The sequence below is a fragment of the Chiloscyllium punctatum genome, chromosome 19, assembly GCF_047496795.1.
Source record: "Chiloscyllium punctatum isolate Juve2018m chromosome 19, sChiPun1.3, whole genome shotgun sequence".
Classification (NCBI taxonomy): domain Eukaryota; kingdom Metazoa; phylum Chordata; class Chondrichthyes; order Orectolobiformes; family Hemiscylliidae; genus Chiloscyllium; species Chiloscyllium punctatum.
The window spans coordinates 85,689,036-85,716,826 of record NC_092757.1 but is presented as its reverse complement, the minus strand read 5'-3'; the positions used below and the strand labels follow the sequence as shown (position 1 = coordinate 85,716,826).

Here is a 27,791-nt window from a genome sequence, read left to right as displayed (position 1 = left end):
CTGTAGTTTCTTAAGATCCTGGGCAGAGCAGTTGACACACCTGGCTGTGATGCATCCAAATAGAATGCCTTCTATGGTGCATCTAAACAAACATTGATAAGAGTCCTTTTGCAGAAATGGCCACTGCTCCCGACAAAACCGAGACCCCTACTTACTACTGACTCTGGCTCCTGACCAGCCCTCGATTGGAAAGACTTGCCTGAGGAGGATGTGCCTCTTGCTGCAGGTTCCACATTGAGGCTGGAAAGCTCATCATCCTGAGTGAGACATCCACTGCCTTACTGTCCATTCATATCTCTGCGGGCCCAGCTCGCCTCATCCTCCTGCACCAGAGGTCAAATTGGGCCCTTCCGATGAGAAATAGCCCCCAGTCGCTGCCAACCAGCCCTTCCCCCTGGTCTGTCAAGCCAGACACCAGAATGAATTCCACTGTGTCCTGCCCTGACTTGCAAATATATAAATTCTTGTAAACTTTGCAAATAAAAGGTTATGGGGGGTGGGGGGGGGAGGGTGCTGGGCAGGAGGGGGGAGACTGCAGAGGAAGGAAGGAAATTAGAGTGTGTTTTTACTTAGCCCATGTAAGGATTTTCTCACTGCATTAAGGTGAGATTCGAAGACCTCCTTTAATAAATAGGAAATGTAGTGCACGCGTGAATTGCCTGCGGCAATCTCTCTCATGCTGCGTATCGAAGGGTTTAGGAAGTTTGTCTCATTTAAAACTTTAAAAGCCTTCTCTGGGGAGTGAAGAATTCACACATCTGTCAGTGATTTCTGGATAGCGTGAGGGCCCAGATGGATTTTTTTTTGATTGCAAGTTTCCTCATTTGCAGAGCGCTTAATCGTGGGGCTTAACCAGACGGTGAATGAAGTTAAAGTTGTGCAGGTTTGTTTTTAAGTCTCTGCACCCAGTTTAAAAATCGCACCCTTAATGCCCCATCATCGGGCACCAGATTGGGACGAGGTGAGGCAAATGGAAGACTAACATAGCTCAGTTGGCATGTGGCATTTCCACTCCGCCATCTGCTGCAGGGCTAGTTCGAAGCTACAGTGGGCAATTAAACTGTCAGGAACCCATCTGTACAGACTTACACTTGTAACAGCACTCGCCCTGGCTAAGGCAATCTCTGCCAGAATTTACTTCACATTTACTCTGCTCCGTTAACAGCTGAGAGAGAGAGTTTTCTTTTCCAGCGCATGGGTGAATACTGAGCCTGACATAGACTGATAGAGTCGTAGAGATGTACAGCACAGAAGCAGACCCTTCGGTCCCAATCGTCAATGCCAACCCAATCTAGTCCCACCTGCCAGCACCTGGCCCATATCCCTCCAAACCTTTCCTATTCATATACCCACCCAGATGCCTTTTAAATGTTGCAATTGTACCAGCCTCCATCACTTCCTCTGGCAGCTCATTCCATGCACATACCACCCTCTGCGTGAAAAAGTTGCCCCTTAGGGCTCTTTTATATCTTTCCCCTCTCACTCTAAACCTATGCCCTCTGTTCTGGACTCCCCCAACCAAGGAAAAGACTTTGCCTATTTACCCTATCCATGCCCCTCATGGTTTTATAAACCTCTATAAGGTCATCCCTCAGCCTCCAATGCTCCAGGGAAACAGCCCCAGCCTATTCAGCCTCTCCCTATAGCTCAAATCCTCCAATCCTGCCAACATCCTTGTAAATCTTTTCTGAACCCTTTCAAGTTTCACAACATCTTTCCGATAGGAAGGAGACCAGAATTGCACGCAATATTCCAACAGTGGCCTAATCAATGTCTGGTACAGGCACAACATGACCTCCCAACTCCTGTACTCAGTACTCTGACCAATAAAGGTTTGCATACCAAAAGCCTCCTTCACTGTCCTATCTACCTGCGACTCCACTTTCAAGGAGTTATGAACCTGCACTCTCTTTACTTTCCAATGCTCTTTCTCATCTCTTTCAGAATTCCAAACATAGGAACCAGGAAAACCAGCCTTTCGAACTTACTTGCCATTTTATGAGAACTAGCAACAAGAGTAGGCCATTCAGCCCTTTGAGCCTGCTCCACCATTGTCTACGATCATGGCTGATCCTCTATTTCAAAGCCATATTCTCGCTCTGTCCCCATTCTGCTACCTTCATGTCTTTATTCATGATCACTTATTACCTGGGCCCAAACCAGGGGTCACACTTTAAGGATATGGGATATACCTTTGAAGACTGAGATGTGGAGAGGGACTAGATTGGGTTGGGATATCTGGTCAGCATGGACATGTTGGACCGAAGGGTCTGTTTCCATGCTGTACATCTCTACGACTCTATGACTCTAAATGTCTTCACCCAGAGAGTGGGGAGCCTGTAGAATTAACAAACAAAGAAAAAATGTTGAGGCCAAAACATTAAATGTTTTCAAGAAGGAGACAGATAAAGTTGTTGGAGCTAAAGGGACCAAAGGGTATGGGGAAGACAGCAGGATTAGGGGACTGAGTTGGATGATCAGCTGTGATCATATTGAATAGCACAGCAGACTGAAAGGGCTGAATGGCCTCCTCCTGCTCCTATTTTCTATGTTCCTACAAAATAGTCTGCCTGCCGCAAGGTTAAATCACTCATTAGAAACCCCCCCTCCCACGCTACAATCATTTTGGGGAGGGAGTTCTAGGTCTCTACTGCACTTCACATAGAAAGCATGTTTCCTGAGATCACTCCATAGGATCCCTACACTGAGGAAGCTGGTCATTCAGCACCCACTGACCTTCCAAAGAGCATTCCTCCAAGATCCACACCCCTCCTCTATAGCCCTGCATTTCCCATGGCTAACGCACCTAACCTACACATTCCTGGACACTATAGGCAATTTAGCGTGGCCAATTCACCTAACCTGCACAACCTTGGATTGTGGGAGGAAACCGGAGCACCCGGGGGAAACCCACACAGATACGGGGAGAATGTGCAAACTCCACACAGTCACCTGACGCTGGAATAGAACCCAGGTCCCTGACACTGTGAGGCAGCAGTGCTAACCACTGAGCCACTGTGCTACCCTACTTGTAAATGACCCAGCACTAATTCTATGGGAATGCGCATCCTTGTTTTACGATGCCCCACACCAGGAACTTGTTTCTGTGTATTCACTGGTTCCAGTGATGAAGGGAGTGTCTCTTAGGGAAAGATTGTGCTGGTCATCCCTAAACTCTTCACAGTATAGAGGAACGGAAAACACAAGGTCCTGAGGTGGGTGCTACAAGGAGGTGTGAAGGGTATTTGGAACTAGGATAGAGTACAGATTTGGGGCTCTCCTATTTAAGATGGAGGGGAGTTTTTCCTTTCTTTGAGGGTCTTTAATCTGTAGAGCCCCCTCCCACAGCGAGCAGCAAGGGCTAGGTCACTGAACATCTTGCAGGATGAATCAGACAAGTCTTTGATCAGTCCTGTGGGATGGCAAAAGGGAATGTGGAGTTGAGGCCATCCTCTGGTCAGCCATTGAATGCTGCAGCAGCCTTTGAGGGGCCGAATGGCCTGCTCCTGTTTTTCATTCTTTTGTACCTGGGTATCTACTCTGTAGAAGGTCTTCCAACATTTCTAACATTAGAGCAGCCTTGTTAGTCTTAGGTGCTGTGAGGATTTGGAACTGCTGATATAATTTAACTCTTTTAGCCCCAGTATTGTTCTGGTGAATCTTCCCCGGACCCTGTGCAGGTTCAGTATGTGAAAGATTGTGTCAAGACATAGTTCACTATGTCAAGACAAAAACCAAATACAACTGACAGCCTTGGGGTAACCCATAGCAACCAGCAACAGGGATCACATATGGTTGAAGATTTTACTCCCAAACTGAAGGGGGCACTCTTGCTCCTTGCAACCTCCCAGCTGTCATCCATTTATATCTGATTGCGTCTGGTTAACCTTGGGTAGACCCCATTGGCGTACTGTGAGCAGTTCTGGGTACCACTCCTTCGGAAGGGAGATTGGCCTTGGAGGGAGTACAACATAGGTTTCCAAGAATGATCCTTGGACTTAAGGAGTTAATTTATGAGGAGAAATTATATAAGTTAGGCCTGTTCTCTTAGAAGATTAAGGTCAAAGTCTTCAAGATATTAACAGGAAAAGACAGAGTAGATAAAGATAAACTATTTCCACTGATTGGGGATTCTAGAATTTGGGGTCATATGATGAGAATTTGGTAAAAACAATGACTGCAGATGCTGAAAACCAAATACTGGATTAGTGGTGCTGGAAGAGCACAGCAGTTCAGGCAGCATCCAACGAGCAGCGAAATCGACGTTTCGGGCAAAAGCCCTTCATCGGGAATATTCCTGATGAAGGGCTTTTGCCCGAAACGTCGATTTCACTGTTCGTTGGATGCTGCCTGAACTGCTATGCTCTTCCAGCACCACTTATCCAGTGATGAGAATTTGGACCAACCTGTTCAAGAAAGATGTTAGGAAGCACTTCTACACACAAAGCATGGTAGATGTCTGGAATTCTATAAATGCGAGTGAATGCTGGGTCAGTTGTTAATTTTAAAGCTAGCATCTTTTTTGTGTTAAGCAAGGGTATTAAGGGATATGGGCCAAGGGTAGGTCAATGGAATTAGGTCATGGCCTCATTACATGGCAGCACAGGCTTGATGGGCTGAATGGCCTACTCCTGTTCCTATGAGCCTGGGGCTTTCTGAGTCTTCGAGCAACAAACAAGATTAATTTGCGAAGTGATGGGATGTGTTTATAGTTTTCCTTTTTTTAAAATTCTGGGCTATATCTGTGTTCCCATTCAAATGGACATTTGAGAAAAGTGTATCAAAGACTCAGTTCTTCAATATTCTGTTCATCAAGTGGTTCACAAGATGTAGAACTCTTGTTGTCTTCCCTGACAATACTTGATCATTCACGCATACAGTAATTTACTGTAGCTACAAAAGATCTTCGAACCCACATTCAATCGTCTACACTTTTGAATGAAGGCTCAGTTGCCTTCTTACTTACCTGCTGGCTTAGTGCCAAACAGAATGACTGACAAATTGGTGGAAACCCAAGCTTTCCAAAGGTCTAGAGGACAGCCTGGGTTCACTGAGTGAGTTTTATTTTGAAAACAAAAGCTCTCAGTTAGGAGGTGGCCCTGAAATCACTTAATGTCTCTCCTTTTTAAAAAAGAATTTGCAGCTATTTCACAAAAACCTACTTCTTTAACAAAGCTTTCCATCAGCTTCTCTAATAGTGGTTGATTCCAAACTTTGTGTTCTAGTTTTCCCAAGATTTGACAGTGGGATGTCTGATTGTGTCATATAAAGACATGTTATTGCTGTTTAATGGGGATGTTTAGTGCATCAACCCCTGCTTAATTTCTCTCTCCCTTCGCTGCCCCCAGGACTAAACTGGCTCGGGAGGTTCTGTACAAGGGAACTGACATCCGCATCATGGCACCCAGCAACCTGTTGGCATGATACCCATTGATCCTCCCTCCTTGTGGAAATGAAACTCCACCTTGGGAAGTTAGACTGGAAGAATTCAGCTCTGACTGGGAACTTGATGTGAGGGTGGAACAACAGTGCAGCAGACGACAATTACCACTGAGCTGAATTGTTGCTGCCCTCAGGGAGGGAACAGGCAGGGATGGGAAATGAAGTGAATTGAATTGATTTGAATTTATTGTCATGTGTACCGAGGCACAGTGAAAAGCTTTGTCTTGCGAGCAATACAGACAGATCACAGAGTTAAGTAGCAGAGAGAAGTAGGTAAACAGCGGCAAAAACAAAACCACAAGAAGGGCAAAACTTGCGCCCACACCTCCCCCCCCGCCCCCCCCCCCCCCCCCCCGCCCCCAACTCCCTCCAAGGCCCAAATGGATCCTTCCATATCCACCACAAATTCACTTGCACCTCCACACACATCATTTACTTTATCCACTGCACCCGATGTGGCCTCCTCTACATTGGGGAGACAGGCCGCCTACTTGCGGAACGTTTCAGAGAACACCTCTGGGACACCCGGGCCAACCAACCCAACCACCCCCGTGGCTCAACTCCCCCTCCCACTCCACCAAGGACATGCAGGTCCTTGGACTCCTCCATCGCCAGACCATAGCAACACGACGGCTGGAGGAAGAGTGCCTCATCTTCTGCCTAGGAACCCTCCAACCACAAGGGATGAATGCAGATTTCTCCAGCTTCCTCATTTCCCCTCCCCCCACCTTATCTCAGTCCCAACCCCCGGATTCAGCCCCGCCCTCTTTCCCCACAATCTTCTTCCTGACCTCTCCGCCCCTACCCCCTCTCCGGCCTATCACCCTCACCCTCACCTCCTTCCACCTATCGTATTCCCAGCACCCCTCCCCCAAATTCCCTCCCCCCTACCTTTTATCTCAGCCCGCTTGGCACACCAGCCTCATTCCTGAAGAAGGGCCTATGCCCGAAATGTCAATTCTCCTGCTCCTCGGATGCTGCCTGACCTGCTGCGCTTGTCCAGCACCACAGTTTTCAACTCTGGTCTCCAGCATCTGCAGTCCTCACTTTCTCCGAGCAAAAACAAAAACACAGGTCCAGGCGAATGTTAAGAGTTTGTGAGTCCATTCAGTATTCTAACAGTAGGGTAGAAACTGCTTTGAAACCGGCTGGTCCGTGTGTTCAGGCATCTGTACCTTCTCCCCGATGGTAGAGGTTGTAGAAAAACATTGCCAGGGTGGGATGGATCTTTGAGAATGCTGGCGGCCTTTCCTTGACAGCGGGCCTGGTAGATGGATTCTATAGATGGGAGGTTGGCCTTTGTGATTGTCCGGGCCAAGTTCACCACTCTCTGTAACTGTCTCCAATCTTGAATGGTACAGTTACCATACCAGGTAGTGATATATCCAGACAGAATGGTCTCCTTCACCCATTCTTCCAAACCCAGCAGCCAGTCACATTGTGCAGCTGGCAGGAATTCTACACGATATTCAGTATAGGCTGGTTGACAGGAGGCATGACCAGCTTAAATGTTCTGACCTTGTTTCATTTGTTTCTGCTCTCCGATTTCAGATAAAGCTGTGGAGCAAGTATAAAGTGACCAATGTTCCGTCACTAATTTTCATAGAGGGCAGCACGGGAAGGACCATCAGCAGGAACGGCCACCTGATTATCCGGGATGATCCTCTAGGTAGGGATGACAGCCTGGTTACCAACCCACCCCCCTATCCCCCCACCCTCACTGTTTCAGCTGGCCGCGGGTGCACCAACAAGTAACGCGCTCCCCGATCGGTTTGGTAACTGCACTAACCAGATTGTTAACCCGAGCAGGGTCGGAGTTTCCGTGGGGCTCCAAATCCTTTGGTGAGGTAATGGCTGGATCACTGATCAAGAACAACGGGCAGGTCGTGGACAGCACTGCACTGGATGGCAGTTACGTTGGTGTCTACTTCTCTGCACACTGGGTAAGGCCGGAATCTGCCATTTCCTGTAGTACGGGACTGGTGCTTGAGTAATGGCTGGGTTCGCATTCCTGTTCCCAATTGTATTTTTCCCATTTCCTCCTGAAGGCGTTGACTTGGGTTGGGGTCCCTAGACTGGTCACCCTTCCTGACTGAAAACGCTGGAGATCGGAGCAGGTCAGGCAGCATCCATGGAGAGAGAGAGAGCTCTGATGAAGAGCAATCTAGACTCAAAACATTAGCTTGCTCTCTCTCCATGGATGCTGCCTGACCCACTGTGATCTCCAGCATTTGGTGTTTTCTGTACAGATTCCAGCGCCTTCAGTAATTAGCTCCTCCCTGGTCACCGTTCACAGTGTCCAGATCTTGGACGTTTCTCACATCAGCTGTGGTGACCTTCAGTTTCAAACCTAGACTCATCTGCACAAAGAGATCATCTGAGAGGGTTTGTAGCACATCCCTCTCCAATAAACCAGTGTTATTCCATGATGATCAGATCAATGCTAGCCCCATCCCAGGCTGCTGCTAATATTCCATCCACTTTCGAGGTCTTGGGTCATTCCTTTTGTCTCATTCGGACCAGCTTTTCCAAGGCATAGGAGACTTGGGTGGCACGGTGGCTCAGTGGTTAGCACTGCTGCCTCACAGCACCAGGGACATGGGTTCGATTCCAGCCTTGGGTGACTCTCTGTGTGGAGATTGCGCATTCTCCCCATGTCTGTGTGGGTTTCCTCCCACAGTCCAAAGATGTGCAGGTGAGGTGAATTGGCCATGCTAAATTGCCCTTAATGTTCAGGGATGTGTAGGCTAGAGACATTAGTCAGGGGCCAATGTAGAGTAATAGGGGAGGGGAATGAGTCTGGGTGGGATACTCTTTGGAGGGTTGGTGTGGACTTGTTGGGCCAAATGGCCTGTTTCCACACTGGGGTGGGGGAGGGCATAGGTTTAGGGTGAGAGGGGAAAAATTTAAAAGGGACCTAAGGGGCATCTTTTTCACGCAGAGGGTGGTGCGTGTATGGAATGAGCTGCCAGAGGAAGTGGTGGAGGCTGGTACAATTACCACATTTAAAAGGATGGGTGTATGAATAGGAAGGGTTTCTTGGATATGGGCTGGGTGCTGGCAGGTAGGACGAGGTTGGGTTGGGATATTTGGTCAGCATGGAAAAGTTGGACCAAAGGGTCTGTTTCCGTGCTGTATATCTCTATGATTCTGTGACTCTACAACTACCCTACAAAATAGCAGAGTAGAATCAGAGGTCTGAATGTCAAGATTAAAGACATTCCTGATGAAGGGTTTTTGCCCAAAACGTCGATTTTCCTGCTCCTCGGATGCTGCCTGACCTGCTATGCTTTTCCAGCACCACTCTAATCTTGACTCTAGTCTCCAGCATCTGCAGAACTCACTTTCACCTCACTGGGCTGAATGGCCTGCTTTTACTCCTATGTCTATGGTCAGGGGGTTACACAAGGGCGTTATCAAGCTACATCTCTGACAATTGCGTCAGACAATGTTGCTGCAAGACGTTGGTCTGATGAGCAACTTAAGGGAGGAGGGAGAGATGTGGAGAGATTTACGAAGGGAATTCCAGAGAGTTAGGCTGGACCAGCTGAAGCTCAGAAGAAGAATCATAAAGGACTTGGGATGTTAACTCTGTTTCTCTCTCCGCAGATGCTGCTGAGTTTCTCTAGCATTTTCTGTTTCCATTTCACCTGGAGGTGCCCTTGCCAATACCAGCGGGCGCAGTTGGTTGTGCTGAAGATGATGGGGATGGGTAGAGTTAAGACAATAAGGGGTTGCAAATACATGAAGGGGAGTTTTAAAATCGAGATTCTGCCGGATTGCGAGATGATGTAGGGGGTGACTAAATGACGGAGGGGGAACGGAACGTGGTGTAAGCGAACGTATGAAGACCAGCGTTTTGGGATGGGCTGATGTTCATGCAGGGTGGGAGGGGGGGCACTGTCCAGAGACAGTTCCCCCGAGTAATACTCAAACGCCCCTCTTCACCTCTTAGTCACCGTGCGACACTGTTTTGCTGAACCGAACTGCCAAATACACTTCCAGAGCTCTCTTTTAAAACAAAAATGTACAGCAGGGTCAGTACCTTTGGAGAGCACATTAGAGAGAGAGGGGCTGAGGAGGAAGACGTTTGATTGGACTTTGAACACATTCCAGCGTGACCCGAAACCCTTTGAGAAATCCCCAGTAGGCCAGCTCCCTCTCACTGGCACTAGCTAATACAATGAAAATACAAGATCCCAGGACCAGGAGATGTGTTTGCCAGATGTTGGCAATTACAGAAAACATTAAAAAATAAGTGACGTGTAATAGTGTTCTGGAAGTGTTTTTAATGATTAAGAAAGCTCTGCGCAGTATCGGTGCAGAGTAACAGAACCCAACTGCTAACTGCATTAATTCTCTCCTTTCGAATACAGTGCCCTCCTTGCAGAAGTCTCACTCGGGTGCTCGTGGAGACATATCGGAAAATCAAAGAGATGGGACACAAGTTTGAGATTGTTTTCGTCAGTGCTGACAGGTAAAGTAGACTCCGTTCCCTCTGACAGGTTCAGTGCTAAGGTTCCTCCAGCAGCATAGCTCCTTCAGCCATGTCCCGCTTGGTTGACCTAGAGCAGGGTGAGAATGGGTTTCAGGCCGGGCGACCCTCAGCTGGAAGCTCAGCACCCTGCCATTTTCCAAGGGCAGCGTCCTGTCTGCGACAGCAGTAGACTCACCAACTCTAAGGGCATTTAAATGGTCATTGTAAAAAGATGCGGATGGAAATGGAATAGTGTAGGTTAGATGGGCTTCATATGGGTTTCACAGGTTGGCACAGCATCAAGAGCTGAAGGGCCTGGACTGTGCTGTAATGTTCTAAGGCAGGAGTCGGTGATATTTTGCACATCAAAAACCCTTTTACACCCAAATCCTATAGTAGGTTGTGATTTCGCATCTGGTTTTCATTCTTGAACCAGCCACTGGTCATTAGAATAGCCATTAACAAACCTTCCCTTTGAATCTGTTAGACCCTACAACGTAATGGCTTCCAACCTTGTGGCCGACACAACGTGTCCCTTCAAATTTCCGATGCTGCTCTATTTAAGCGCGTTTCACTATTAATTTGCCACTTTGTCAAGCGAAAGGACCTTGACAGGATTTATCTTCCCGTGACACAGTAGAGTGAGTAAACAATCCTTTCCAAATCTCCAGGCCCGAGAAGTTCAAGCCTGCCAAATGGAACGGTCTAGAACAGTTGAGATGAGTTGGAAGTTGGGTCTTTTATCCAACATAGCATACCCAACAGCCGCACTAGGGATAGAGTTAGAGTTAGGGACAGGGTTAGGGTTAGCTCATCGATCTCTCACCCGTTGGTCATAGTTTCTCTTTATTCACTCAAATCTATTCCTTCTTGAATTGCAAAGACCTTGATCAGATCTGCCCTTAGCTTTCTCTGCTCTGCAGGGAGCCTCTGTGTTCCATTCACCATCCAACAAATTGTTCACAGTTTCAATTAAAACTCATTACTTGATGTTTAGATTTCTCAGTTTATTTCAAATCGCTAAGGTATCAGGATTCCTGACTGGGCTAGCAGGGCCAGATAGGAACCAACTCTGTGGTGCAGTCTCGCAGAACATGGTTGTCAGTCGGTAGAAGACACGGCACTTACTCGACAGAGACTTTTGCAGTTACCGATCCCACTTGTGCCTATTCGACATCATCATCCTGCACGTGTGTGTTGCTGCCATGACAGGAATTTATTACCCATCCCTAACTGCCCTTGAGAATGTGTTAGTGAGCCACCTTTTTGAGTCACAGAGTCCTAGAGCGTGGAAGCAGACCCTTCGGCCCAAACAGTCCATGCTGACCATTATCCCAAACTAAACTAGTCCCACCTGCCTGCGCTTGGCCCATATCCTTCCAAACACATCTATTCATGTACTTATTCAAATGTCATCTAAACGTGTAACTGTACCCATGCCAATCACTTTCTCTAGAAATTCATCCAACACCCTGACCACTGTCTGTGTAAAAATGTTGCCCCCATGTCTTTCTTAAATATTTCTCCTCTCACCTTGAAAATATGCCCCCCAGTCTCGAAATCGCCTACCCTAAGGAAAAGACACCTCTTATTCCCCTTATCCACACACCTCATGATTTTAAAAATCACCATAACGTTACTCTCCAATCTCCGACACTCCAGTGAAAAAAGTCTCAGGCTATCCAGCCTTTCCCTATAACTCAACCCTTCCATTCCATCTACCTGCTAAATCACTTCTGACCCTCTCAAGCTTCATAATGTCCTTCCTGTGACAGGCCTCACCTGTGCAACCTCAACATGACTTCCCATAGGCTAGAATCATAGCATCCTTACAACATGGAAGCAGCCTATCAAACTCCTACCAACCCTCTGAAGAGCATCCCACCCCATCCCTGTAACACTGCATTTTCCATGGTCAATTCACCCAGCCTGCACATCTTTGGACTGTGGGAGGAAACCAGAGCACCCAGAGGAAACCCACACAGACACAGGAAGGACACACAAACGCCACACAGACAGTCACCCAAGGGTGGAATTGGACCCAGGTCCCTAGCGCTGTGAGGCAGCAATGCTAACCACTGAGCCACCGTGCCTCCCCACTCCAATATTCAAATATCTGAGCAATGAAGACAAGCATGCTAAATGCCTTCTTAATCAGCCTGTCTACCAATGATGCAAACTTCAAAGAATTATATGCCTGAACCCCTAGGTCTTTCTGTTCAACAATACTAACCAGGATCCTACCATTAATTGTGCTGTCGGCACTCAAATAGTGCCGTTGTCAAGGGAACTTGAGCATTTTGACCCAGGAATGTTGGGAGGTGGGAACAGTCAGGGTGTAAAACCTGAAGGAGAACGTGAAAGTGCTGATGTTCTTGTCTGCCTGTGACCCTTGACATTGCAGGTCCTGTGTACTCCCCTTGCCTAACCTATTGTATTCTCACTGAGCAATTGTGTGTGAGAAAGAAAGACAGTGAGAGATAAAGGATGGGCTGGAGTAGGGAAGAAATGTCCAATACCTGTGCTTGACATTGCAATGAAAGCAACATGAAGGTCAGAATTGGGGCTGGTATAAGGCCAGCACTGGTCCTCACATTCTTTCACAAGTATTTATAACCAGTGACTTTAATTATAAACATAAGCTTTTTCCTGTGCTGGACAGCTTTGAGATAACTTGGCAGCTGTTGAACAACAGACATACTTATTAAATGTCAGGTTTCAGCCTGCCTTGTGTTGTATTCTGTGCATAAATCATTGGGATTTTGGCACTCTCTTTTAAGACCTACGTGCCAGAAGGACTAGTTGTTTGTCAGTAAAAGGAGGAGGAAGAGGCTAAAGAGAATTAAAAGAACAACAGCCATCTTGCTGCACACCCTGACCTGACTACTTAGTCTCTGGGATTGAGAGCTTTCAATTCTTGTGTTCCACAAACTTCCGATACTGCACCATTTAAAAACATTTTCACTATAAATTTGATTTGGAAAGGATTGTTTACTCACCCTGCTGCATCATGGGAAGATAAATGCAACCGAGGTCACTTTGCTTGACACATTTTCACTATAAATTTGTATTGTTGTCAGACGAAGAGACATCGATTGCATTTATCTTCCCATGATGCAGCGGGGTGAGTAAACAATCCTTTCCAAATTTCCAGGCCCGAGAAATTCAAGCCTGATAAACTGGTGAATATAAATACAGAAATAGGACCGTGTTGTTAAGAAAATGGTTGGCTGCTTCTTCCTCTGAGGACTACATTTGGATTAGCCGAGATGCAGCAGCTCTGATATCCATTGGTGCGGTGATAATATCATTGGAGTAGTTATCCAGAACCTTTGGTTAATGTTCTGTGGATCATGGGTTCAAATCCCACCAAAACAGGTGGTGAATTCTGAACCCAATTAAAAATCTGGATTCAAAAGCTAGCGCCCTCCACTATCAGTGTAACCCTCATCCGATTCATTGATGCCATTTAGTGATGTAAACTTGCCAAACGTACCTGGTCTGGCCTACGTGTGATTCCAGACCCACAGTAATGTTGCTGGCTCTTAACTGCCCTCTGGGCAACTGTTCACATCCCACGAATGATGAAGAGCTAACCCATAACCCTGTGTGATTGAGAGGAGGCCACTCAGCCCCTTGAGATAACCAGTCAGGGTGTAACTCAATCAACACAACAGTAGACAATGCTCACCTCAGAAAATGAGCCAGCTGTTCATCACTGATTGGCACCTCAATTCCATCTTTACTCCATAATCCAAAACTTCTTGACCTTACTCTCATTCTGTCGACTCTGTTCTGCTTGAGCAGTGACACAAGTTGAAGTATTGTGGTATTACAGGGAGGTAATAGTCCAGTGGTATTATTGCTAGACTATTGATCCGGAAACATGGCTCATGTTCTGGGTTCAAATCCCACCAGGGCAGATGGTTCTGGTCTACATGGGACTGGAGGGTTTGAATTAAAAGGATAGACTGGGACTTTTTTCACAGGAGTTTGAAAGGTGACCTTCTCGAGGTTTATACAGTCATGAGGGCTATAGATAAGATGAAAGGCAGGTGTGTTTTCCCCAACCAGGATCCAATCTTGTTATTTCTTTAGTGAAGATCTCAAATGAGCTGGGAAATAATTCACAATTGCTGCTTTTTAACAGACAATAAAGACACCAGTGAGAATGTTCCATAAATAAAGGGACCAAGAGAGTGCACAGTAATCTAGATGGGGTCTCGCCACTACCCTGTATTACTGCACTAGCCATCTTCATTCAGACAAACCTTTCCATTAGATTAGATTCCCTACACTGTGGAAACAGGCCCTTTGGCCCAACAAGTCCACATCGACCCTCCAAAGAGCAACCCACCCAGACCTGTTCCCCTACACCTAACACTACGGGCAATTTAGCATGGCCAATTCACCTAACCTGCACATTTTTGGACTGTGGGAGGAAACCGGAGCACCCGGAGGAAACCCACACAGACACGGGGAGAACGTGCAAACTCCACACAGAGAGTCGCCCGAGGCGGGAATTGAACCCAGGTCCCTGGCACTGTGAGGCAGCAGTGCTAACCACTGTAACGCCCATTCCCTCTCGATGTGACATGTTACAAGGAGAGGCAGGGAGCTTTTTTCCCTGGAGCGTAGGAAGCTGAGGGGTGACCTTTTGGAGGTTTATAAAGTCATGAGGGCTGTAGGTAAGGCTGATGTTTTTATCCCTAGGGTGGGGGACTTCAAGACTAGCGGGTACATTTCTAGTGTGAGGAGAGAAAGGACATGAGGGACAACAGAGAGTGGTTCGTATGTGGAATGAACTTCTCAAGGAAGTGGTGTATGTGAGTACAGTTACAATGTTTAAAGGACATTTGGGTAAGTACATGAATGGGAAAGGTTTGGAGGGAAATGGGCCCGGAGCAGGCAGGTGGGACTAATTTAGTTTGGGATTATGGACTGATTGGGCTGGAAGGGTCTGTTCTGTGCTGGATGTTTTTATAACAAAAGGCTGGATGGATGGCAGGGGAGATTAAATGTCAAAAAAGATGGTGATGATGCACGCGAAAAACAGGATGATCATGTGACAGGTAAAGATGTGAAACATGTTACTGAAGGAAAATGCGGTGGAGCTGGAAATCTGAAATAAAAAACAGAAAATGCCGCAAATACTCAGCAGGTCAGGCAACACCTGTGGAGAGAGGAGTAGAATGGATGCTACAGATCGATTTTTTGCCAGAACTTTAAACAAAATAAATAAGTTATAATAACAGCAGAGTCCGGCTGGTGCTGAAAATCTGAAAAGGGAGCAGAAAGTGCTGGAGAAACTCAGAGAGAGAGAAAAACAGAGATTCAAATCCAGTGTGGCCCTACTTTAGAACAGCGAATGTTGACTCTGTTTCTTTTGCCCCTGAATACTGTCAGAGCTGCTGAGTTTCTCCAGCATTTTGTGTCATTTTAGAATAAAGAGATTGTAGCTTTGACGATCGCTAAGTGTGGTAAAATCTAGAAGCCCACGACTTCCTGTTTGCAGACACCACAGGTAGTTGGCTGTCCTGACAGCAGGGGTGAAGGGGAAAGGTCGTTGGGCAAGCAGTGTCCTTGTTTTCAGCTGGAGAAGCTGTACAGAGGATCTGGCATCACTCTCCGTCACCGATGTTTGGTGTCACTGCGCAAAACACTGCTGGCAGTCTGCTGGGGCTTTGGCAGCTGGTCGGCGCCACGTAAATGAATAAATATCAGGCCAGAGAGGCAGGAGGTGGGCACTCCCTATTTTTGTGGGCTTGGGCATTTGGCCATACCCATCAGCCTACCCGTGCCCCAGCCTCAGTCGCTTTTGTCTGGGGGAAGCAGTCAGTAAAATGTCACGGAGGAAAGCTCGTGACAATGGTGGGTGGCTGGGCTAGGAGGGAAACCCTCAGGAGGAATGTGGCAGAGGGTCATCAAATCCCTGCAGGGCAGGAAGAGGCCATTCAGCCCATCGAATCGGTGCCAACCCTCTGAGGGGCATCCCATCCAGAGTATTGGTGGTAACAACATCTGCTGCCTCTTGAACTGCATTCCCCCCCCTACTCCACCCCTTGCATCAACTCATAACCGTTTGCAAAAAAACACACCAGACTGTTTCAGTGCTGCCCTTCTTTATCCCTCAGGTCAGAAGACTCCTTTAAACAGTATTTTAACGAGATGCCGTGGTTAGCTGTACCGTACACCGATGAAGCCAGAAGGTCACGGCTCAATTGGAATTACGGCATACAAGGTACATGTAGCGAACATCATTCATGGTAACCCGGCCGGTCTGATATTGTGTTGTTTCAATTGCTGTCAAAACATGTGTTGCTGGAAAAGTACGGCCAATCAGGCAGCAACCGAGGAGCAGGAGAATCGACGTTTCGGGCATCGGCTCTTCATCAGGAATGAGGAAGTGCTGCATTCCTGATGAGTAGCTTAACCTTGAAACGACGATTCTCCTGCTCCTCGGATGCTGCCTGACCGGCCGTACTTTGCCAGCACCACCCTGTTCCCCAGCATCTGCAGTCCTCACTCTCTCCTTTTTCAAATCGCTACTTACATCTCCTCTCCAATGTTGATTTGACCGCACAGACGTGAGGAGCTGCTGTACAGTTTGCTATGGGAATCCCAAAATGTTAATTCCACAGACATCATGCTTGAACCCCAAAATGTGCAGCGGATTTGTTTAAAACTGCCCGCTGAGTTGGCTCCAGTCTGTCTCTGTCCTTGTCCAGCCAGCCACTGCAGGGTGGAGTAACCAGTGAGTAGAACTCATTGCACCCGCCAACACACATTTGGAGTAGAAATTGGAGTAGAAACCATCTTACTGGGTTACCTTTTGGCAGAGGTGTTGGCCTAGGGTATTGTCACTGGATTGTTAATACCAGTAAACCAAGGTAATGTCCTGGGGACCAATGTTCGAGTCGCACCACAGCAGTTGCTAGAATTTGAATTCAGTGAGAATCTGGAATTAGGAGGCTAATGATGATTAGCCATTGTCAGGGAAAAACCCCTCTGATTCATTAATGCCCTTTAAGGAAGGAAACTGCCATCCTTACCCTGGCCTGGCCTACATGTGACTCCAGACCCACAGCAGTGTGGGTGACTCTCACCTGCCCTCTGGGGCAATTAGGGATGGGCATTAAATACTGGCCCAGCCAGCGACACCCTCATCCCATGAATGAATAAAAGGTAGGCCCGTAACACAGGAATAGGAGGACGCCATTCAGCCCCTCAAGCCTGTTCCAACATTAGAGTCGCACCTGATGTGCTGAGTTTCTCCTGCGTTCTCTGTATTTTTGTTCCATCATTCAGTTGGGTCTGGCCTGGTCATTGGTTTAAACCGATAGGCCAACCTTGGGATTATGACCCTGAATATCCCATGGCCAAGGAAAATCTGTCCATCTCAGTTTTGTTGTTTGCAATTAACCCCAGCCTCAACAAGTGTTCCAAATTTCAGCTGGCTTTAGTGTGGAGAACTGCTTCCTGAAATCACTCCTGAAGGGTCGAACTCTAATCTTAAGGCTTTCAATACCCTCCCTACTGCAATTGGAATCTAACCAGAACTCTGTCTAGCTTTAACACCTCTCCCATCCCTCTATATTCCAGCCCACACACATTGGAGTTGCCCTTTAATTATGTGTTCTTCAGATATCGGTCATTGCCTTTCCTACGTCCTAAATCAAGGACCATCTGAACAAAGTCCTCAATGTTCAGGGTGGACAGCATGTCAATTTGAGGAAGACAGGTGATAATCAACTCAAACGAGAGAATGTAACTATCGCCCCTTGATGGTCAATGGCAATTGCATTGCTGAGTACCCCAGAATCAACATTCTAGGAGTTCACCATTGACCAGAAGCTGACCTGGACCAGCCATATAAATACAGGGGCGACAACAGCAACTCCAAGTCTAGCAATATAGAGGTGAGTAACTCACCTCCTGACTCCCAAAGCCTGTCCACCATCTACAAGGCACAAGTCGGGGGTGTGATGGAATACTTCCCACTTGCCTGGATGGGTGCAGCTCAGAAAGCCATTGCAATGCTGGAACTTTCTGTTCACCGTCAAACAGAGTCTTCCAGCTCACTTCAGTGTTGGCAATGATCAGTGGCATGAGGTTCAATGCACAAAGGAAGCGACCACTGGTGTCTGAGCTTCTGTTGCTGTATGCGTCTGGCAGGGTGTACTGGGACAAGCTGATGTACACAGAATAATACAGCACGGTACAGGCCCTTCGGCCCTTGATATTGTGCCAACCTTTTACCTACTCTAAGATCAGGCTGCTCTACATACCTGACATTGTACTATCTTCCATGTGCCTATCCAAGAGTCACTTCAATGTCCCTAATCTCTCTGACTCTACTACCACTGCATTCTACACACCCACCACTCTCTGTGTAAAGAACCTCCCTCTGACATCTCCTCTAAACCTTCCTCCAATCACCTTAAAATTATGCCCCCTCATGAAAGCTATTTCCACCCTGGCGAAAAGTCTCTGTCTGTTCACTCTCTGCCTCTCAACATCTTGTAGACCTCTATCAAGTCACCTCTCATCCTTCTTCACTCCAATGGGAAAAGCCCATTGTGTGATCATACACCTGGTGGGCCGGGGGGAATCTGAACAGTGACTCGTGATGAAACCCTCTGACAAAATGCAATTGAAATTAGATCAATGATCACCAACATTTCAGATCAAAGCATTTGATCACTCTGTGAAATGGGTAGGAATTTACCTTACAGTGAGTTGGGCGTGACTCATAATCTTGGTCAGAAATACTTTGATGGTTAGTTACTGGCTCGTGTGGGTGATAAACCCTGGTATAGACTTATTATTAGACTATTAAAGGATTGGACACACTGGAGGCAGGAAACATGGTTCCGCTGATGGGTGAGTCCCAAACCAGAGGACACAGCTTAAAAATATGGGGTAGACCATTTAGGACAGAGATGAGGAGAAACTTCTTCACCCAGAGAGTGCTGGGTGTGTGGAATGCTCTGTCCCAGAAGGCAGTGGAGGCCCAGTCTCTGGATTCATTTAAGAAAGAGTTGGATAGAGCTCTCAAGGATAGTGGAATCAAGGGTTATGGCGATAAGGCAGGAACAGGATACTGATTGAGGATGATCAGCCATGATCATATTGAATGGTGGTGCAGGCTCGAAGGGCAGAATGGCCTGCTCCTGCACCTATTGTCTATTATCTATTGTTTGACTGAAAGACCAGTAATTTGTTTGTGCTCTGAGTGTAGTGTAATCCCAGCTCCATTGTTGGGGCTGGAGCTGGGCACGGAGCAAAAACCAACTACAGGAAGCTAATTAGCAGCAGGGGGTATGGCTTGGCTGTTCTTGTCCAAAACACTTTGATTGAAAATCTTTTGTTTCTGTGCACCAACAGAGGAATCCTACAGTAGCACTGTCCTTGTGTTCTTGCATCAGAAATTCTGTATCTCCTCTGGTCTGTACAGTCAGAGGAATGGACAGTGGTGTTGGGGGTGTATGTACGAAAGTGGGGAATCATCTTACCAAGCGGACCCCTGCCCACATCAACTTCAGATCCCACACCCACAACTCTCACCACCCCGCCTCCTCTGAGGCTGTACTGTTCCGTCCTCACAATAACGTGGGAGTGGCATATTGCCAAGGTGAGACAGGTGCTGGGCTTATGAGTACACCGCCCCCTCTCCGCTGCAGGTAAACACCTGGGTTGTCAGCTGGCAGGCAATTCTGAGCCATCTTCCACTTCTGAGGGAGGGTCACCGGACCTGGAACGTTAACTCTGATTTCTCTTCACAAGATGCTGCCAGACCTGCTGAGTTTTTCGTCTTCCGCTGCATCTGGAGGTCTAAGATGGACTGTGTCTGCAGGGGTATCATGTACACAACTCTGGTTAAGGAGGGTGAGGGACGTACCCAAGCCCACTCTCATCCTCATGGCTGCCTTTGTGTGCGGCTGCATCAAGCTGTGCATTGACCCTCGGTACGCACACACCAAGTGTCACAACGTACTGAGGTTCTACCTGTCCCAGGTGTTGCAAAGGATGAGTCTATCCTTGGTGCCGTGGAACACTGCCAGTAGTTGGACGGTTCTGTGTGACCTACCCTTCATGGAAATAGTTTTACAGGAAAGCACCTTTGACCACAGGAAGTGGTCAGCATGTAATGTTCTCCAAACCCTGAGGGAAAAGGAGAGGGTGGATCTTCTCAGGTTGTTCCCTGAACAGACTGTCAAAGTAATTTGGCAGAATGCCTCACCGCCAGAACTTTCCACTAAGCAGCAAGACATCGCTTGGCTAGTGGAGAGAAGGGCACTCCCTGTGAGACCCTTCATGTAGGCCCGGCCAGTCTGTGTCACCGCACACTGCCCTCGAAGCAGCTGCTGGGTGGGGGCGGGGTACAGACTGTCACCCAGTTCCTGTTGGAATGTGCCTTTGTGAAGGAAGCCTGGAGGAAGACGCAGTGATTTGTGTCGATGTTCATCCCAAACAGCTCCGTGACACACGGCTCTGTGCTCTATGGGCTGTTCCCTGGGGGACACACCAAAACAAACATCAACTGTATCTGAAGGACCATCAACTCAATGAAAGACTCTCTTTGGTCTGCCCGAACCTTGTTGGTCTTCCAGAGCAAGGAGTTGACCCTGACCGAGTGGTGTAGACTGGCACATTCCGAGTTCCAGGACTACGTGCTGAGGGACATATTAAAGCCTGGGGCAGCTGGTGCTGAGGCACAGTGGGGAAAGACCACCTTCTGAGGTCTTCCTTCTAAAGTATGTCAAGGATCCATCAGTTGTCACACCCTCCTGGTGCCTCATTAATCGTTTCCTGCATAAGTAGGAAATGTCTTTGATATTGTTTTGCAACTGTAGACAATCTCTGAGAAATGTCAAAATTCCAGTTTGTTTTCAGCAAAAGCTGTACATACATGATTTAGAACTTTTGTATGTTCTTATAGATGACTTTTATGAATATAGTTTTGAAATAAAACTGAAGTTCTGTATTACTGAGGAGGTTTACCAGATGCCACTGGGGCTGAAGCCGTGACTATTGGATCGGAGAAGGCTAAGACCAGACTCATTAGGAGCAGATTGAGGCTGATGTCCTGCCTCTGAGAGACGCCGGGTTGTGGTTAGCCCCTTACCCTGTTTTTGTACGTCACCCTGTAAAGTTTCTCCACCTCCGGTGCCTGACCCCCTCCCTTTTCGATTTGCTCACAGAGTCGATCTGACATCCACTTGGAGCAAGTGACACAGATCTCCATCGAAAGATGAACAGTGTTTTTTCCCTTCCCTTTCTAGATGATACCCATCGTTTTCTCCATCTGTCCGTCAATATCTCTCATCACATTGCAAGTCCCGATGAGCTACCCTTTAAACATCTTTTGCGGCTAGGTCATTAAGTACATTCAAAGCTGAGATAGACTTTTAATCAGTAAGGGAATCCAGGATTACAGGGGTAAAGCAGGAAAGTGGAGTTGAGTGTTATCAGATCAGCTTTAACCTCATTGAATAGCAGAGCAGACTCAATGGGCTGAATGGCCCACTACTGTGACATCATTTGGTCTTAACTTTCTCCAGTCTAAGGGAAAAGTCTGCTCTCTTCCAGGACTGAATTTCGTCATCCCTGTTAACATCCTGGATTAACCCCCGCAGTATCCATTCAAAGGCTTTGCGTCTTTTCTGAGGTGCCTGCCCTGAAGTTGTCCACATTTCTCCAGTTTGAGGCTTGCCCAGTGATTTGCTCGGTTCCAGTATGAATACTCTGCTCTTGCATTCTCATGGCTCTGTTTATCAATCAGAGTCATAGAGATGTACAGCACGGAAACAGACCCTTCGGTCCAACTCCTCCATGCTGACCAGTCATGCCAACCTAACCTAGTCCCATTTGCCAGCACTTGGCCCATATCCCTCTAAACCCTTCCTATTCATATACCCATCCAGCTGACTTTCAAATGTTGTAATTGTACCAGTCTCCACCACTTCCTCTGGCAGCTCATTCCATACACGTACCACCCTCTGTGTGAAAACGTTGCCCCTTGGATCCCTTTCAAATGTTTCCCCTCTCACCCTAAACCTATGCCCTCTAGTTCTGGACTCCCCGACCCCAGGGAAAAGACCTTGTTTGTGTATCCTATCCATGTCCCTCATAATTTTATAAACCTCTATAAGGTCACCCCTCAGCCTCTGATGCTCCAGAGAAAACAGCCCCAGCCTGTTCAGCCTCTCCCTATAGCTCAAATCGTCCAACCCTGGCAACATCCTTGTAAATCTTTTCTGAACCCTTTCAAGTTTCATAACATCCTTCCTATAGAAGGAAGACCGGAATTGCACACAGTATTCCAAATTGCAGCCATGTGTGGCAATCGCATCATCTTCTGCCACTTCTGCCGCCCCGTGGCTGAACACTTCAAATCCCCCTCACACTCCGTCAAAGACGTGCAGGTCCTGGGCCTCCTCCACCGTCAAACCATTACCACCCGACGCCTGGAAGACGAACGCCTCATATTCCACCTTGGGACCCTGCAACCACACGGGATCAATGTGGATTTCAACAGCTTCATCGTTTCCCCTCCCCCCCACATTATCCCAGTCCCAAGCCTTCAACTCTACACTGCCCTCTTGATCTGTCCATCACCTTTCCCATCTATCCGCTCCACCCTCCTCTCTGACCTAAGACCTTCACCCTCACCTTCATCTACCTATCGCATTCCCAGCTACCTTCCTCCCCCCAGCCTCACCCCCCTCCCATTTATCTCTCAGCCCCCCCGGCCCACAAGCCTCATTCCTGATGAAGGGCTTATGCCCGAAACGTCGATTCTCCTGCTCCTCGGATGCTCCTGACTTGCTGTGCTTTTCCAGCACCACACTCCCGACTACTACATCTGCCTTCTGCTCTCATTGGAAAGAAAATCTGTCAGGAATTTGTGATCTTCTCAGTTCCTTTGTTTCCAGATATAACGTTGTGGTCCCACTCTGCTCCATAGAAAGTTCCTATCCTTCTGAAGTCCTCTGTGATGGTAAAAGTTGAACAGCTATTTTTCAGCTAAAATAAGCAAGTTTTTGTACATCTCCTTAAATGTCCATCCTAGTTTCTCAGGAATGAAAACATTTGAGAACCAATATTCAAGAAAATGAATATTCGGTGTAACCGCTAAAAGCATTTCTGACTTGCAGTTCGGTTTTGACTCAATCAAGCTATTTAAAGTGATCAGGTTATGAATGTTATGAATTTTATTGTGTGGTCCATTCTTATTTTGTTTCATTGTAAACTACTTCTCTGGAGTTTACTTAAATCAAACATGCTTCTCAATCACTTAGAAGCATTACCACCGTGGAGGAAGAATCTGTGATTATTAATTTAAAAAAACTGGTCTCCAAAATTCTACTTGTACGTGAACTGATGCTGTATTGAGCTAGTTCTCTTTTAAAAGCTACACTTTTAGTCAGTGCTATATTTCTTAACTCATTGGAATTTAGAAGAATGAGGAAAGGATCTTATAGAAACATAAAAAATTATGAAGGAAATGGATGTGATAGAAACAGGGAGGTAGATTCCACAGGTTGGCGAAACTAGAACTAGGGGGCAGATGTAGGACTGAGTTGAGAAGGAACTTCCCCACAGTGTGGAAACAGACCGTTCGGCCCAACCAGTCCACCCTGACCCTCCAAAGAGTAACCCACCCGGACCCATTTCCCTCTGACTAATGCACCTAGCACTATGGGCAATTTAGCATGGCCAATTCACCTAACCTGCACATCTTTGGACTGTGGGAGGAAACTGGAGCACCCGGAGGAAACCCACGCAGACACGGGGAAATGTGCAAACTCCACACACAGAGTTGCCCAAGGCTGGAATCGACTCTGGGACCCTGGTGCTGTGAGGCAGCAGTGCTAACCACTGAGCCACCATGCTGCCGATTCATCCAAAGGGTTGTGAATCTGTGGAATTCCCTGCCCAGTGAAGCAGTTGAATGTTTTTAAGGCAAAGGTAGATAGATTTGTGGACAGTCAAGGGATTAAGTGTTATGGTGAGCTGAGGTGAGTGAAGCTGAGTTCATGAAAAGGTCAGCCATGGTCTTACTGAATGGCAGAGTGGGCTCAAGGGATAGGATGGCCTACTCCTGCTCTGAGTCCATACGTTCCTGTGTTCCCACAAGTTATAGATGGAAGGAGGATGAGTACACTTGAATCCAGGATTTGTCTCAGTTACCTTCCTCTTCCAGCTCCCTCTTTCTCTTCTTCTGTAGGGTTTTGTCTGGAAAAATATTTGGTCTGGAAGCTGCAGCTGCAATTCCACACGAACATTTCAGTTGTTTCTGTTCTATCTGCCCACGGGATGCGGGAGTCACCAGCTGGAGCAGCAGTAATTGCCCAGAGGGCAGATTAGAGCCATCTCCATTGGGCCAGACCAGGTCAAGGGACCAAATCCTGAAGGACATTATTGGAGAGGATGGGTTCCTACAGTGATCGACAGTGGCTACCTGGGTCACCAGGTTTTCACTTCAGGATTTTATTTATTTCAGTCTTCCATGCTGGGATTCGAACACGTGTCCCCAGAATATTTCCCTGGGTTCTAGATTACTAGTCCAGTGACCTCCACAACACCAGTGCACCCCGCACACTGCCTTTTCTTGAAAAGATGTGCAACCTCTGATCAGCCTTTGATTTTTTTTTCTCTCACCCTATTACCTCATTTCCCCATGCCATGCCTATCGTTTCCACCCCCTGTATACCCCATCACCACCCTCTCCACACCCCTCCACCAACTCACCACCCTCTCCACCAACTCTCCATCCCCTTTCAAACTCTGCATTTCCCCCTCCTCCAATTCTCAACTTCCTGCCCTCTGACTCTCCATTTCCCCTCCTCTAACTCTCCATTTCCCCTTCTCCAACTCTCCATTCCCCCCCTCCAACTCTCCATTCCCCCCCAACTCTCCATTTCCCCCTCCTCCAACTCTCCATTTCCCCTCTACCAACTCTCCATTTCCCCTCCCCCCCACTCTCCATTTCCCCTTCTCTAACTCTCCATTTCCTCCTCCAACTCTCCATTCCCCCCCCAACTCTCCATTTCCCCCTCCTCCAACTCTCCCATTTCCCCTCCACCAACTCTCCATTTCCCCCTCCTTCAACTCTCCATTTCCCCTCCACCAACTCTCCATTCTCCCCCCCACTCTCCATTTCCCCTTCTCTAACTCTCCATTTCCCCTCCACCAACTCTCCATTCTCCCCCCCACTCTCCATTTCCCCTTCTCTAACTCTCCATACCCTCCTCCAACTCTCCATTCCCCCCAACTCTCCTTCATCCCCCCCCCAGCTCTCCATTCCTCCCACCCCCCCCCCCCCCAGCTAACTCGCCATTCCTCCTCTTCCAACTGTCCCTTCCCCCTCCTTCAAATGCCCATACCCCACCACCACCGCCCACTAGCTCTGAAGGTGGCACTACAGGTGGAGAGCAGTTAATAAAGCAGATGGCACCTGGGCTTTATTAATCGAGGCATGGAGCAGAATAACAGGGTGGTGATGTTGAAATTGTATAAGACACTCGTTCGACCCCAGCTGAAGTATTGAGCACAGTTCTGGGTATCACAACACAGGCCGGATGTGAATGCATTGGAGAGGATGCCGAAGTGATTTATAAGAATGGATCCAGGGATGGGAAGGAGCAGTGATGGGGATAGAGTGTTCTCCTTGGAGAGAGGAAGGCTGAGTGCAGAGCTGACTGAGGTTTTCAAAATCATGAGTGAGCTGGACAAAGTAGACAGAGGGGAGCTGTTCCCATTCAAAGCAAGAAGAAATAAATTTAAAGTGACCGGGGGAACAAACAAGGGTGAGGTAAGGATAAGCTTTCTCAGGTAGTGCGGGCATGGCAGTGCAGTCCTGGAAAAGTGATGGAGTTGGGTTCAACGGGGGCACTCAGGAGGGGCATTAGGTGGTCTGTATGTAGAAATGGTGTGCAGGGATATGGGGAAAACACTGTAGATTGGCACTGGGTTAGGACTAGATTGGGTTGGGATATCCGGTCGGCATGGACAGGTTGGACCGAAGGGTCTGTTTCCATGCTGTACATCTCTATGACTCTAATGCTCGTTTGAAGAGTGGGTGCAGGCACGGTGAGTGAATCGCCTCCCTGTGCCATCCCCATCTGGTACCATCAGGAGACAACCAATCAGGAACATTCTGGGGCTCCAGGTTCAAATCCTGTCATGGTGGAATTTAAATTTGTTTAAAACTCAATCTGCGGTTAACAGTCTAATCATGAAACTATTGTCAATGATCGTGGGGGGAGGGGGGGGGAAACCCATCTGGACTGATTTATGAGATTGACTAGGTTAGGATTGTGACCCTGTGAAACAATCCTGATGTTGGAGTCAAGAACCCAGAATAAAATCCAGCCCCAGCAATCTAGAGCAGTGCTGTATCACTGTGAAAGCAGTAAGTAACTATAAACTTCCCCTGTAAATCCCTGAAATTTTAATAATCCATGCCAGAGATTTATTTTAAAGTGTTGTAATTGAACCATGAAATCCAGGAAGTGATTTTTCTGGTCTGCAGCCAGGACCTTGTCAAGACTGTGTAGAGAATTAGAATATTTTCTGTTTGAGGCCAGTGGGTTACGGAGGTGACTAAGAAAACGTACAGAACACCACTCGGAGAAGTCACACGCATTACCGCTGAGGATTTTCAGATCAATAGTGGCTGCACTGACGAGGTATCATTCTTAACATGGATCTTTTAAATTAAACCCTGTGTAAAATCTTGGAATCTCCCCACAGTGGGGTGAATGCTCTCCAGGCCTACCCTCCTTTATTTATCTCAGGATGGTATTGGTATTGGGTGGAATGGTCAACCGCACAGAAAGACCATTTGGCCCTTCCAGTTTGTTCGGGCTTCCTATGAACAGCAGTCCCATTAGTTTCCCTCCATCCATTTTTTGTTTTACTTCATCCATCCACAAGATGAGATGTATAACATTCTGAGGGGCATGGACACGGTAGACAGGAAGAAACTGAGGATCAATAACTGGGGGAATGGATTGAAGATAAGGGGCAGGAGGGGATTTGAGGATTTTGTTTTTTTGCCCAAAGGGTGGTGGGGAATCTGAAACTCACTGCCTGTAAGGGTGGGGGAGTGAGGGAACCCTCATTACTGCCTGTAAGGGTGGGAGAGTGAGGGAACCCTCATCACTGCCTGTAAGGGTGGGAGAGTGAGGGAACCCTCATCACTGCCTGTAAGGGTGGGAGAGTGAGGGAACCCTCATCACTGCCTGTAAGGGTGGGAGAGTGAGGGAACCCTCATCACTGCCTGTAAGGGTGGGGGAGTGAGGGAACCCTCATCACTGCCTGTAAGGGTGGGGGAGTGAGGGAACCCTCATCACTGCCTGTAAGGGTGGGAGAGTGAGGGAACCCTCATCACTGCCTGTAAGGGTGGGAGAGACAGGGTACCCTCATCACTGCCTGTAAGGGTGGGAGAGTGAGGGAACCCTCATCACTGCCTGTAAGGGTGGGAGAGTGAGGGAACCCTCATCACTGCCTGTAAGGGTGGGAGAGTGAGGGAACCCTCATCACTGCCTGTAAGGGTGGGGGAGTGAGGGAACCCTCATCACTGCCTGTAAGGGTGGGAGAGTGAGGGAACCCTCATCACTGCCTGTAAGGGTGGGAGAGACAGGGTACCCTCATCACTGCCTGTAAGGGTGGGAGAGACAGGGTACCCTCATCACTGCCTGTAAGGGTGGGAGAGACGGGGTACCCTCATCACTGCCTGTAAGGGTGGGAGCGACGGGGTACCCTCATCACTGCCTGTAAGGGTGGGAGAGACAGGGTACCCTCATCACTGCCTGTAAGGGTGGGAGAGACGGGGTACCCTCATCACTGCCTGTAAGGGTGG

The 27,791-nt window shown here is 47.8% G+C and overlaps 1 protein-coding gene across 4 annotated transcripts in view; it reads left to right on the top strand.

Annotated features, from left to right (window-relative positions):
- The window catches only part of nxn (nucleoredoxin), a 234,454-nt gene that overhangs the window by 159,823 nt on the left and 46,840 nt on the right, over window positions 1–27,791 (top strand). For 2 of the 4 annotated variants that reach the window (XM_072589942.1, XM_072589941.1), the window contains exons 2-6: window positions 831–883; window positions 6,994–7,111; window positions 7,252–7,385; window positions 9,819–9,919; window positions 16,054–16,160. In XM_072589942.1, coding sequence (XP_072446043.1) covers window positions 831–883; window positions 6,994–7,111; window positions 7,252–7,385; window positions 9,819–9,919; window positions 16,054–16,160 — 513 coding nt within the window. The remainder of the gene's footprint in view (window positions 1–830; window positions 884–6,993; window positions 7,112–7,251; window positions 7,386–9,818; window positions 9,920–16,053; window positions 16,161–27,791) is intronic. The other 2 variants (XM_072589940.1, XM_072589943.1) reach the window with 1 other exon arrangement.